The 14,078-nt window shown below is 37.3% G+C and overlaps 1 protein-coding gene across 1 annotated transcript; it reads right to left on the reverse strand.

The window, feature by feature from the left end:
• Positions 515 to 2,277, reverse strand: LOC107620989. The gene is made up of 2 exons (XM_016323053.1): positions 1,493 to 2,277; positions 515 to 1,403 (listed from the first exon to the last, which is right to left on the reverse strand). Exons 1-2 carry the CDS (start codon positions 2,275 to 2,277, stop codon positions 515 to 517), a joined length of 1,674 nt encoding a protein of 557 aa, XP_016178539.1.

Genomic DNA, 14,078 nt, shown 5'->3' on the forward strand with positions numbered 1-14,078 from the left:
ATTTATCATTGGTCTTTTTAACCATTACCACATTGGCTAACCAAGTGGAATATCTGAGTTCTTTGATGAAGCCAGCATTGAGTAGCTTTTGAGTCTCTTTTAAGGAGGCCGCTTTCTTGTCAGTGCCGAGGTGTCGTTTCTTTTGGGCTATAGGTCGGGCTGTTGGATTGATAGCCAACTTATGGCAAATGACGTTAGGGTCTATTCCTGGCATGTCTGCTGGGGTCCATGCGAATAAGTCAACGTTGTGTCTTAGTAGCTTGGTGAGTTGGTTCTGTTCTTCTTCCTTAAGCGCGTTGCCGAGGTATGTGTACTTGGATTCGTCGTTCTTGGTTAATTAGATCTTGGTTAGATCGTCTGTTGGCATTGGCCGCTCTTGATGGTTGGTTCTGGGGTCCAGATCGGCCAGGGCAGGCAGTTGGTCCGAGTTATATACTGCTTGAACGTATTGTTGTTCGGGTTGTTTTGGCTGTTTGTCTTTCAGACTGGCGTTATAGCACTGTCTGGCCTCTTTCTAGTCTCCGTGGATGGTAATGACTTTGTTGTCCTGTGAAAGAAACTTAACACACAAATGCACAGTAGAAACAATAGCATTGAATGCGTTCAAGGATTGTCTGCCTAAAATGATGTTATATGGATTTCTGCAGTCTACAACAAGATATTGTATATCTATTGTTTTACTGTTGGGGTATTCTCCGAAGGTGGTTTGTAACCAGATGTAACCTCGAATGAAGACACGCTCACCTGAGAAACCTACCAGTTCTTCGGAAGAGGGTTGGAGATTCTTGTCGCTGAGTTTCATCTTTTGGAAAGTTGAGTAGAAAAGTACGTCGGCGCTGCTTCCTGAGTCCATTAGGATCTTCCTTACTAATGGCTCCCCGACTTGTGCTGTGATGACAACCGGGTCATCTAAGTTCCGGTCATTTGCTTTATAGTCTTTCGGGACGAATGAGATTTCTGGCTTGTCCTTCTCGACTGGTTGGGACGTGGTGGTTTCTGTCATCGTCATCATAGTTCGGTACGACCTTTTTCGTGCCAAGTTTGTGCATCCGCCACCTGCAAAATCACCAGAAATACGGTTTATTATTCTGCGGGGTGGATTGATATCGTTATCTACCTTTTTCCCTTTATCTCGGGAATTGTCAGTCGGTTTGGATTGTTGGCCGAGATCGTCTGTGCTTCGCTTCCTTCCTCGGCTGGAAATGTACTTGCCTAGTAGCCCTTGGCGGGCGAGCTTTTCGAGGACGTCCTTGGCTATTACGCAGTCATCCGTGGTGTGGCCGTACTTCTGGTGGAAGGCACAATACTTTGATTTGTCCAAATAATGCTGGTCTTGATAAGTACCGGCCCTATTTGGGGGTTTGATAAGTTTTGAGTGCAATATGTCCTTTATTATGTCCTCCCTTTTGCATTGAAGGCGGTATAGTTATCGAATTTGGGTGTTAGCCTGAATGTTCTCGGATCCGTTCTACTTTTCGATTGTCTGTTTTGCCTTTCCTCGTCTCTGCTTGGGATAGGCTTATCTGCTCTTCGCAGTGCCCGGAATTCTTCCACCTCGGCCAAGGTTTTTGGTTTTGCAATGACTACGGATTCTTGGAATTTCCCTGGCCGAAGGCCGCTCTTTAAGGCGTGGAGATGGACTTCGGGGTTTAGGTTAGGTATCTCGTTGGTTGCTTCGGCAAACCTAGTCATGTAGTCTTTTAGGCTTTCGTTCGGTCCCTGCTTGATGGTGCTTAGGTAGTCGGAGTTATGGACATATATTTTAGATGCGGCGAAGTGGTTGACGAACTGGGCTGCTAGTTCGTCGAAGTTAGAAATGGAGCCTTTAGGGAGGTTGGAAAACCAAATCAGAGCGGCTCCATCTAGGAAAGTTGGGAATGTGTGGCATAAGATCGGGTCAGAATCCTTATTCATGAACATCATGGCCTGGAACTTGGTGACGTGGACATTCGGATCTCCTATTCCATTGTAGGGTTTTAAGGTTGACGGTAAGGTGAAATTCTGAGGCATTTCAAAACTCATGACTTCTTTGGCGAAGGGGTTGGTTCTTTTTTTGGTGGTCGTTTTGGTGGTTTTGGGGATGATGTGTTTGGTTTCCGAGGTGTGCTCGTCATCATTGTCCTTATTTTCGGCACTCTTGTGTTCTCCCTTGCTTCGGTCGTGCCCCATCTGTCGCAGGAGCTCAGCCATTTTTTGATTCTCGGCCCTGAGGGCCTCGTTGATTGCTAAAATTTCCGCCTGATTGATGGAGGGAGCGTGACTGTGCTCGTCCGCCATCTCCTATGTCCTGAAAAAGAAAATGAAGAGATATACAAAATATAGAGAAGGTGGGGTTAGATTAAAATCGGAGCCCCACGGTGGGCGCCAAATGTCCCTGTGTGAAAATGAACTCCGAGGTATAGCTCGTTCGACTGACGCTTGAACTGACTTTCCTTGGAGTAAAGAGTGTGGAATGTCGTCTTCTTGTGGGGAGGCGGTGTTGGATACCTGCAAAGGGACTCCAACGCTCAAGTAAGTATGAGTGTGAGAGAGTTCAGAGTAGAAATTAGAATGAACTGCGTACCTCTAGATTAGTAACTCGTTAGCACTTATAGTAAGTTGTTTGAATGGTTTGTTACCTGGATCAGGTTTGTTATTCGTATCTTTATTGCAGGTTTGACGGGGTTTATGCGGGCCATTGCCCGAGTTTATTGGGATAGTGGTAGCCTGAGTGGGGTGGTTATCTTAGAGAAATTATCTCTGCCAGCTATACTAGGTTCCGAGATTGTTGTTGTTGTGGGCCAAGGTTTGGGTAATAGATTAGGAATCATTTTATTTTTTTTTTGTTTACTCTCAAATTTTTCAAAAACATTTAAATAAATCTTTATTCATCAAAAATTAAAACAAGTGGTTACAATTTAGAAATTTGTATGCTTTTTGTTCCTGCGTAGTAAATCTCGAGAGAGGTATAGCTCGTTCGGTCTAAAGTTGAATTTACTTTCGCCTGGGTGGGATGAGGTATACGTCGGTTTTCCAAGAATGGCGGCAGCGAACACCTGCAAAGCCACTCCAACTCTCAAGTAAAAAAGAGAGTGAGATGAGTATATTGCAATTTAGAATAAATAGCGTACCTCTTATGTAGTTAGAATTTTTGTATTTATAGAGTTATTGTGTTATAGGCGGTTACTAGTATTACGAAACTATTGAGGATGTTAGTCTGGTTTTGTGGTAACTGCTCCTTCACGTTATGTGATCTTATAAAAAGGTCTGTTAACATGAAAACACGTTTCCTTTTATTTAGCACGTGTTGTTTATTCAAATTCCAATTTATAGGTATGATTGGGCTTGGTTATAGCTAATGGATCACAGCTCCAAACTTGACCTATAACATTTTTCAATTAGATAGGTTGAGCTTTTAAACTATAAATCAAAATTGTAATAGTAGTAGCTCTAAAGCTCAACTTATTGGATTGAAGAAAAGGAACAAAGTAAAGATTAATAGTAAAAGTTAAAATATCGAACAGGTAAAATGAATAAGTAAATAAATAAATTAGGATGGATAAAGAAAAGATTTGGTAAGTGATAGAGTTATTTCTATCTATAAACCAGTTTATGAAGTAAGTGGTATCTCTGATGAATCCACATTTCATGGTATTTATTTGCTCTATTTGGGTGGATTTCATCAACCTTTCTTGCACTTATTCAATGAAATAGCTTAGTTTTGAGATTTCTTTCTAAATCGTGCTTGAAAGTGAAAATATGCTCTTTAGGCCTTTTAATTGCTAAATTTTATTCACTTCAATCCTATTTGATGCCTTAATGTGTTTGCTAAGTGATTTCAGGTTTTCAAGGCAAGTATGGGTTGAAGAAGTGAGAAAAAGAGCATGCAAAAGGGAAGAAACCATGAAAAAATGAAGTTTGGAAAATTCAGCGATCCGTGCGTGCGCACGGACAACGCGTACGCGCTAGGCGACGCGTACGCATGACCCACGCATACACGTGGAAGTGAACTTTGCTCAATGACGCGTACGCGTGACCTGAGTCACGTGAGCTCATTAATGCAAATCATTGGGGGCGAATTCTGGGCCTCCAAAACCCAATCCAACTCATTTCTGAAACTATTTCAATCCCAATTCAAGTGGAAGCAAGGGGGGCAATTAGGTTTAGCTTTTACATATTTTTTCTCTTAGTTTCTAGAGAGAGAAGCTCCCTCCTCTCTCTAGAATTAGGTTAGGTTTAGTTAATTTCTCTTTAATTTCAGTCTTTGATTCTTATTTTAATGTAGTTTCATTTATGTTTTCATGTCTTATTGTCTTAATTCTCTTAGTTCTTCTTCTTAATTTCTCTTTTATGTCACTTTTTATTTTATGAACACTCTTGTAATTTTTTATTTTTATTTAATGCAATTTATGTTTTATGTTCATTTATTGCTTTCTTTAGTTGTTATTATTATTTTCTTGCATTTGATAGTTAGATTTTATTTTTAATGTAATTTAATATTATTTTATTTTCATGCACACCAAGTGTTTGATAAAATGCTTGGCTTAGTTTTTACTTAGTTTTTCTTCACTCTTGGTTTGGATATGAGGATTTTGGTGACCCTTGAGTCATTGATGTCCATTCTTGTTTGATACATTAAAGTAGTTAGTTGATTTGGTTTTCCTTGACTCTAAGTGACCCATTAATAATGTGGACTAGGCCTTAGGGATTGGAATCAACTATGCCTATTTGACTTATCCTTGATGTAGGGTTGACTAAGTAGGATTAACTCTTCATAATCATCACGTGTTTGTGGTCAATGACTAGGATAGGTAACCTTAGCTCCCAATTCATGCCAAGAGATTTCTTGCATTTGAATTTTCTTTTCCTTGCATTTTATTGCTTTGACTTTTAATTCCTTACATGATCATTTAATTCCTTGCCATTTACATTACTTGCTCTCTCTTGCATTCACAACTCCCAATTCCCTTATAGCCAATAATATAGCACTTCATTTGCAACTCCTAGGGAAGACGACCCGAGACTTAAAAACTCCCGGTTATTGTGTTTTGATTGTGACTATCTTTTGATCTAAATTTGATTGGAAATTAGTTGTTGATCTAGACTATACTTGCAATGAATGAATTCTATTTTTGAAAAAATCTAGATCGACGATAAATTTCATTTATCAATCTCCTTTGCTCAACTTGATTTTTAATGAACTACAAATAAAAGGTAAAGTTTGAAATGTTGGTATTGATAATCTTGAATAATTGATGCAACATGTGTAATAAATATTTTTACGGTTACCAAGATCACAATGATCAGTCGTCTATTTGAAATCACGATTGACGATCCGGATGAGTTTGGAAATGATGAGTTGTTATCTGAGTTATTGATTTCTTAACTTTCATGTGTAAAATTGAAGTTATGGTGTGTAGGTGTCTTGTTTCAAGTTTTAGGCGTCTATTGGAGTTTTTGGGGTTTATTTATTTTAAGATGAGTAAAAAAAGTTAGTGTGTGTCTTCTGCTTTTTATTTTTTATTTTTCTATTTCTCCTTAGTTTGAGAGTTTGGTAGAGTTGGAGAATAGAAAAAAGGTAAAGTTGAAGTGAAAGAAAAAGGGAAAAAGAAAGGTACAAAGAAACGAAAATTAGAAAATGATAGTGATGAGATTGTGGAGGAGGAAGTCATTGTTGATGAAAATGATCCTTACTCGTGGGTGGCTTCGTCTGTGAAGGAACATGCTTCATTGTTTCGTGACATGAAGAGTATTTGTCAACTAGGGTATTCGGGTTGGGTGAAGGATGGAGCTGACATAAAATTTGAATTTTTGCCTTGTAGTATTGTTGATCATATTTGTTACAGATGGGAGGGGTATGAGTACTTTTATATGTATAAGTGTTTGTTTTTTGAACTGGGAGTTATATTTCCTTTTATGCCTTTCCAGCATGGTGTATTAATGCAATTGAAGTGTGCACCATCACAGCTACACCCAAATTCCTAGGCTTTCGTTAGGGAGTTTTGAGGTGCTGATGAAATTTTTAGAGATAAAGCTTCCGTTGGAGGTATTTTTTGCATTGTTCCAAGCTAAAGGGGTGAGGAGAGGTTGTTGGTTAAATTTGGCCATCATTCCAAACCGAGCCATATTTAGCTTATATAAGTCATCCTTTAAAGGTTTTAAGGCTATGTTTGTGAAGGTAAGGTTGGCGGAAGAGGAGTTTCCTTTCTATGTAGATGAATTTTGGTTGAAAAGATTCCTGTTGTTTTGACATGTGTCATCTCGGCAGATATTAGGGATGGACCAGATGGAGTATATGAATGAAACGATAGTTGAATTCTTGGTGAATAACATATCTTTGGCGAGGTTATTAGCTATAGCAGATTTGCTAAAGTGGAAAACTGATAGAGAGGCTGTGATTAGTTATCTAGGTAAAAATGTATGAATTTCTTTCTTGTTAGATAGTTTGAGATTTGATTATGATGTGTGTTGTGATATGTTTGTTTACAGGTGAAAAAGCTTCGAAGGTGACTACGAGCAATCTCCAAGCTTTCTTCAAGTAAAAAAACGTTAAGAATGAGGGTTTAACAAGCAACGTTAAGGATGAGGGAGGGGCCGAGGTGAACCAGCCTTCTCCTACTAAGAGGTTAGCTATAAAAGAAAGAAAATTGAGGAGGATAAGGTTGTAGATTTAACTGGTTCTAAATTTGCTGTTAAGGAGGTGGACCTCGGTGATGTAGAGAAATTTACTGAGAGTCAGAAGTTTTTGCATGGGTATAAGGGGAATGATGACCTTACTTCGATGTGAAGTGAGTATTTTCCCTTTATGTTGATGTCGGACGAGTATGGTTAATGCCCTTTAGACGTGAAGCTTGTGCATGAAGTCGATGATGTTGGAATAGGTCGGCATATGCAGGTAAGTAGTTTTAGTTTGATCAATTTATTAAATGTTCCTTGGATTGATAGGTTGTTTTGATATAGGTGATGGGTGCTCAATAGATGTGTATGGGTCGGACCCAAAAGTTAAAGCATTTGAGGGATTCATTTGACAAAGCGAGTATGGAGCAAATCATGAAGGCGAATTTAGAGACAGAGAAGAAATTACAGAGATGCTATAGAAGAGAGTAAGCTTTTGCTTACGAAGATAACTTAACTTGAGAAGAATCAGGTTGAGCTGAGTAAAGAGAAATCAGTGTTAAAGACAAGAGTCATAGAGCTGTCTGTTGAAAAGAAGGGTTTAGAGACTGAAAAAGAAAAGTATGATTTTGAAATGTTTGCTATGGGATTTAACAGAGCATCAGAGCAAGCTAAATTTGTTGCTCTAACTGTGGATTTTGCTGTGATGGATCCTTGTAAGATTGTGATGGGTGGACAATTGGTAGGTGATGATGCTAACCAAGAAGGTGAAGATGAGAATGTGGATGCACCGTGAAACTTATTTGTTTTTAGTTTAATGGACTTGTTGTTTATTTTGAAAAGTTTGTAGTTAATATGGTAATGGTTTGATAGACTAATGACCGAGTATAATTCTGTCGAATTTGGTGTTTGAAACAATGTTGATCTTTTTGTGATGTTTGTATAAACATAATTAGGTATTTTGATGATAAGAGTTTATTATGTAGTTTCATATTTATATTTTGTTTGGTAAATGGTTGAAATGTGTTGTAGAAAGTAGTTCCGGCTAGTTTGAATTTGGTTTGCGTTTAATAATTTATTGTTGGAAATTTGCTTGAATAATTTGGAAAAATAGGTAACACATATTGGCAATCGAGTAATCTATAGATCAATTTGAAAAATGGGTTGGTAGAAAGTACTAATAAAAAATTGTGAAGAATAGAATTGTATTAAAAGGGGTATGGGGTGTGCCTCGTTAAAACCCCTCCAGTAAAATCCAACTTAGAGATAAAATCTGGTAGTAGGAAAAAGAGTACAGCATCTTGTCCCGACGTATAGACTTAACTACAATAAAATTTTAGAGATGAAATATTTCATGTACTTGAGAGACCGTTGCCTTCTAAAGGTAGTAATTTGTATGCGCCTCGTCCGATGACTTTTGATATTCGAAAGGACCTTCCCAATTGGCGCTTGGTTTTTCATGACCTTGTGGTTTTCGTGCTTCTTCTATTTTTCTGAAAACGAGGTCTCGTTTATTGAATGACATCGGCTTGATCCTTTTGTTGTACTTCCGGACTATAGCAAGTTGAGTTGCGCATTGTTGAATCAATACTTGATCTCGGATTTCTTCCACTGAGTCCAGCTCAGTGGCTATTAGTTTGGCGTTTGTGTCGTCGTTAAAATTGTGTGTTCAGCTAGATTGGTGTGATACTTTAATTGGTATCATGTCATCATAGCCATATACTGTTCTGAATGGTGTCTCTCTGGTTGATGGTTGTTCTGTTATGTTATAGCTCCAAAAAATTTCTGGAATTTGACCCATTGTCTTTTTGAATCCTCTAATGTTTCCCGAAGTGCCTGCAATATAACTTTATTGGTAGCCTCAGCTAAACCATTAGTTTGAGGGTGTTCTACAGATGAAAATTGATATTAACTCTGAAATTTTGTAAAAAAATTATAAAATTTTTGTCTATAAATTGTCTACCGTTGTCTGTGATAATGGAATGAGGTATACCAAATCGACATATTATGTTTTTCCAAATAAAAGATATCATTTTTTCAAATTTATTTTTGCCAAAGGTATAGTCTCTATCCATTTTGTAAAAGAATCGATGCTAATAATTAAAAATTTAATCTGATCTGGTGCTTGTGGGAAAGGGCCGAGAATATCTAGTCCCTACTTACTAAAAGGCCAGCTTATCTCCGATGTGTGTAATTGCTCGGATGGTTTGTGGTTGATTAGGATATGACGTTGAAAATGATCACAATGTTTGACTTTATTTATGCAATCTCTTTGTATGGTAGGTCATTAGTATCCTACTCAGAGTATTTTGGACGCCAAGCACCTGCCCTCGATATGTATGCCACATACGCCTTCGTGAACTTCATCCATAGCGAGCTCAGCATCTGTGTTGTTTAAGCATTTTAACAAAGGTCTTGTAAAACCTTGTTTATATAGCATGACTCCAGTTAATGTAAAAAAGTTTGATTGCCTTTTGAATTTTCTGTTGTCTTGGATATTGTCAGGTATTGTATAAATGGTTCTTGCCAATCTTCTTCCTGTGAAATACTCAAAATATTTGTTAATGTGACTCTGGGCTCATACAATGTTAGTTGTGATAATCTTGGATGATGTGTTGGACTTCTAGTAGTTACAAATTTCGAGAGAATATCGGCTCGGCAGTTTTGCTCATGAGGTATATGAGAAATTTCAAATTTTAGAAAATAAGAGATAAGATTGTTGACACTAGAATTAAATTTTTCTAATAGTGTATCTCTTACCTGGAAATTACCTGTTACTGTTTGTACTATCTGTAGCGAGTCACATTTGACATTGATATGTGTTATTCTGAGAGTGTGAGCTAGTCTTAGACCAGCTATAAGTGCTTCATATTCTATTTGGTTATTGCTGGCATAGAAGGTGAATTGTAAAGATTGTTCACTTGCTGGTCCCTTGTTATTTATGAGCAATATGCCAGCTTCAGATCCTTGCATATTTGAAGCACTATCGACATAGAGTGTGTCCAAGTTTTACTACTTTGTGTAGTATCGTTGATAGTGAGTTCTGCCACGAAATCGGCTAGATGTTGAGACTTCAAAGAGCCTCGAGCTTGATAGTGTATATCGTATCTGAGAGTTTGATCAATCACATTATTAGTCTTTCGGTGAGTTCTGGTTTTAGGATTTGCAGTAGTCGGTGCTCTGTTCGGACAATAATGGTATGACTTTGAAAGTAGTACCTTAGTCGTCTTGCGGTTGTTATGAGAACCAAAGCTAGCTTCTCCAACTTCGGATATCTAAGCTCAGCAGTCTGGAGTGATTTACTCACAAAGTAGACTGGTTGTTGAGCTTTATCTATCTCTGTAATCAAGACTGAACATACAACATAGTCAATTACAGATAAGTAAAGGAATAATGATTTACCGCTCTCTGGTCTATGGAGTATTGGTGATGATGATAAAATGGCCTTAAGCTCAGTAAATGCTTGTTCGTAAGCTTCTCTCCAAAGAAATTCTTTCTATTTTTGTAACGTTTTGACAAAGTGATGTGATCTGTGAGCTATCCGAGGTAGGATTTGCACTTCTTTGATGGACTGAGGACTTCTCATTCATAGGATCACTTGACACTTCTCTGGGTTAGCTTCTATACCTCGGCAGGTTAGCATGAAACCGAGAAATTTTTTCTCCATGTACTCTGAAAGCACACTTTTCTGGATTTAGCTTCATATTGTATAATGGGAGTTGTCGTTGACATGATCGCTATTGGATTTGGTCTTTGCTACCATATCATCCACATATACTTCTATATTTCTTCTGATTTGGTTGGAAAAGATTTTATCCGTTAGCCTTTGATAAGTAGCATTTGCATTTTTAAGTCCAAAACGCATATCCTTATAACAAAAATTGTTATAGTTAGTAATAAAAGCAGTCTTATCCTGGTCTGCTAAATACATAAGTATTTTTTATAACTAGAATAAGCATCCATAAAACTTAAACATTGAAAACTAGATGACTTATCAACTAATTTATCAATATAGGGAAAAGGATACGCATCCTTTGGACATGCTTGTTGAGGTTTGTAAAATCCACACACATCCTCTATTTGACATTGTTTTTCTTAACCATGACCACATTTGCTAACCAGTTGTCGAATTGGATTTCCTTTATGAATCCTACGTCCAGTATAGTTTTTGGGTTTCTTCTAGAGATGCCTTCTGTTTGTCTGTGCCTAAGTGTCATTTCTTCTGAGCTATTGGTCAGATCAAGGGATTTACTTCTAGTTTGTGGCAGGTGATGTTCGGATCAATTCTTGGTATATTAGTTAGGGTCCATGCAAATAAGTTAACATTTTGCTGTAGTAATGTGATAAGTTGCTCCTTGTTTTGTTCTTATAAAGAGTCCCCAATATATGTGTATTTGCTTTCATCTTCTGTTAGTAACACCTTGGTCAAATTGTCTGTTGGTAAAGATCGATCTTGGATTTCTATTCCTGGATCAAGCTCTGTTAGGTGGGGTAGATTTTTCGAGTTATAGACTGCCTGAATGTGTTGTTGTATAGGTTTCCTAGTGGGTTTGTTATGAGGATTGCTTTATAGTATTGCTTGGCTTCTTTTTTATCGGCATGGATTGTGACCACTTTGTTGTCCTGCATACAAAACTTAACACACAATTGTATAGTGGAAACAATAGTACCAAATGTATTCAAAAAGGTCTTTCTAAAATGATATTATATCAACTTTAACAATCCACCACTAAGTATTGCACATCTAAGGTTTTGCAATTAGGGTATTCGTCTAGTGTATTTTGTAACCGTATATAGCCTTGGATTGGAACGCGCTCACCTGAGAAACCTACCAGTTCTTCAGCGGATGATTGTAAGGCTTTATCTCTTAGCTTCATTTTTTTTATATGTAGAATAGAACAATACATCGGCGCTACTGCCGGGGTACACAAGAACTTTTTCACTAAAGGTTTGCCAACTTGTAGTTATATAACTACAGGATCATCTAGGTTTTTGTCCATCGCTTTGAGATCTAAAAAGAGTTAAATGTGATTTCTAGGATGTTCACATCGGTCGTTGAAATTTGCTCGGAACTAGTACTCACATTATAGTCCTATATGTCCTTTTTCTGGCCGAGTTGCTACATCCTTCGTCTGCGAAACCACCAAAGATACAGTTAATAATGCTACGAGGCTGATTAGGATTTTCGTTTACCCTTTTCCATTATCCCTGTGATTGTCACTCGATTTAGAGTGATGGCCGAGGTCTTCTAAATTTCGTGTTGGTCCTTGGCTGTCGATGTATTTGTCCAGCAAACCTTGGAGAGCTAGTTTTTCAAAAAAGTCTTTTGCTATAACACAATCGTCTATAGTGTGCCCATACTTTTGATGAAAATTAAAGTGAAATATTTTAACTTTCCACATATCTTTGGTCTTGGTAAGTTCCTGCCTTGTTTAGTGATTTGATTAGTTTATAGTGTAGGATGTCTTTAATGATGTCCTCTTTTTTTGTGTTGAAAAGGGTGTGTGTGTCGAATTTAGGTGTGAGTTTAAAGGGTTTTTAGTCTATCTTATTATTTGGGTATTTCTCCTGTTTGTTTTCCTCTCTATTAGGATTAGACCTTTCTACTTTTCGGATTTGTCGGAGCTCTTCTATTTTGATTTGACTTGTTGCTTTTTCTTTGAACTTCGCCAACGTCTTTGGTTTTGTAACTACTATGGTTTCTTGGAACTTTTCAAGGCGGAGTCTACTTTTTAGTGCGTGTAAGTGGACCTCTGGGTTGAGGTTGGGTATCTCCATAGGTGCCTTTGCAAACCTTGTCATGTAGTCTTTAAGGCTCTCGTGCTGTCCTTGTTTTATAGTGCTGAGATAGTTTGAGTTGTGTACGTATATCTTTGAGGGGGCAAAGGTATTGAAAAAGAGATCGGCCAGCTCATCAAAACTTGATATAGAACCTACAGGTAAAGTCAGAAAACCAGATCAAGACAGCACCATCAAAAAAGGTAGGAAATGTACGACAGAGTATTGGATCAGATGCACTATTGATGAACATCGTTGTATGGAACTTAGTGATATGTATGTTAGGATCACCGATTCCTTCATAAGGTTTCAACGTTGTTGGCAGGGTGAAGTTTTTGGGCATCTGAAAGATCATGATGTCTTTTGAAAATGGATTAGTCCTCTTTACCGTTGGCGTCGGAGTGGTCGTCACCAAGGGTTTAGCCTCCGACGTGTGCTCTTTTTCATCGTCTTTGTTTTCAGGATTTTGTGTTCTTTTCCCTTGTTTTGGCTGTTTTGTCTATGATTCAACAAGTCGGCCATTCGTTGGTTCTCTACTCGTAGAGACTCGTTGATGGCCAGTAGCTCAGCTTGACTGGAAGGAAGAGGAGGGTTACTTTATTCTTCTCCATAGATTGTGTCCTGCAAAAAAGAGGTGAAGATAAGGTAGGAGAGACGATAGTGGGGTTAGTTTATCACTTTGGCCCCACGATAGGTACCAAATGTTCCTACGTAGTAAGTTTCGGGAGAAGTATAGCTCGTTCGGTTTAAGGTTGAATTTACTTCCACTTGGGTAGGATGAGGTATATGTTGGCTTCCTCAAATTGGTGGCGGTACGGTGGGCACCTGCAAAGGCATTCCAACACTCAAATCAGGAAAAATAGTGAAATGAGTATATTGCAATTCAGAATAAATAGCGTACCTTTTACGTAGTTAGGTTTTTGTATTTATAGAGTTGTTGTGTTATATGCAGTTACTAATATTATGAAACTATTGAGGATATTAGCCTGATTTTGTGGCAACTGCTCCTTCACGTTGTTTGATCTTATAAAAGGGTCCGTTAAAGGAGAAAACACGTTTTTTTTTTATTTAGCACATATTGTTTATTCAGATTCTGATTTATAGGTATGACTGAGCTTGGTTATATCTAACGGGTCACTTCTTAATTTTAAAATCTTAATTCATAAATTCACTAAGACAAAATAAGTTAAATCATAATTGGACCTAAAACAATAAAAAAAATGAGTAAATACCCAAATCAGTCCCCAAGGATTTTAAAATCAAACATTTTAGTCCCTAAGAAAAATTAATACACAAATCAATCCCCAAGATTTTACTCCGACAGACAAATCAGTCCCCAGTTCATTTTCTAGCAAAGTAATTACCTAGATCAGTCCCCAAGAATTTTAAAAACGGACATTTTAGTCTCTAAAAAAATTAATGTACAAATCAATCCCCAAGGTTTCTCTCCGTTAGACATAATAGTCATCCATTAAAGAATAAAATAAAATAAAATGATTATTATTATTATTAATTGCATAATAATATTGTACTATGTACTATTGTATTTTTTGAACAACAATAATGATAAATTTATTCATTAGATATATATATATAATCACTCAATAATAATAATAATAATAAATAAATAAAATAAAATAAAAAATAATAATAGAAATAGAAAAAGAAAGAAAAAGAATTGCAAAAAAAAGGGGACAAAAATACCC

The sequence above is a fragment of the Arachis ipaensis genome, chromosome B10 (assembly GCF_000816755.2).
Source record: "Arachis ipaensis cultivar K30076 chromosome B10, Araip1.1, whole genome shotgun sequence".
Classification (NCBI taxonomy): Eukaryota; Viridiplantae; Streptophyta; class Magnoliopsida; order Fabales; family Fabaceae; genus Arachis; species Arachis ipaensis.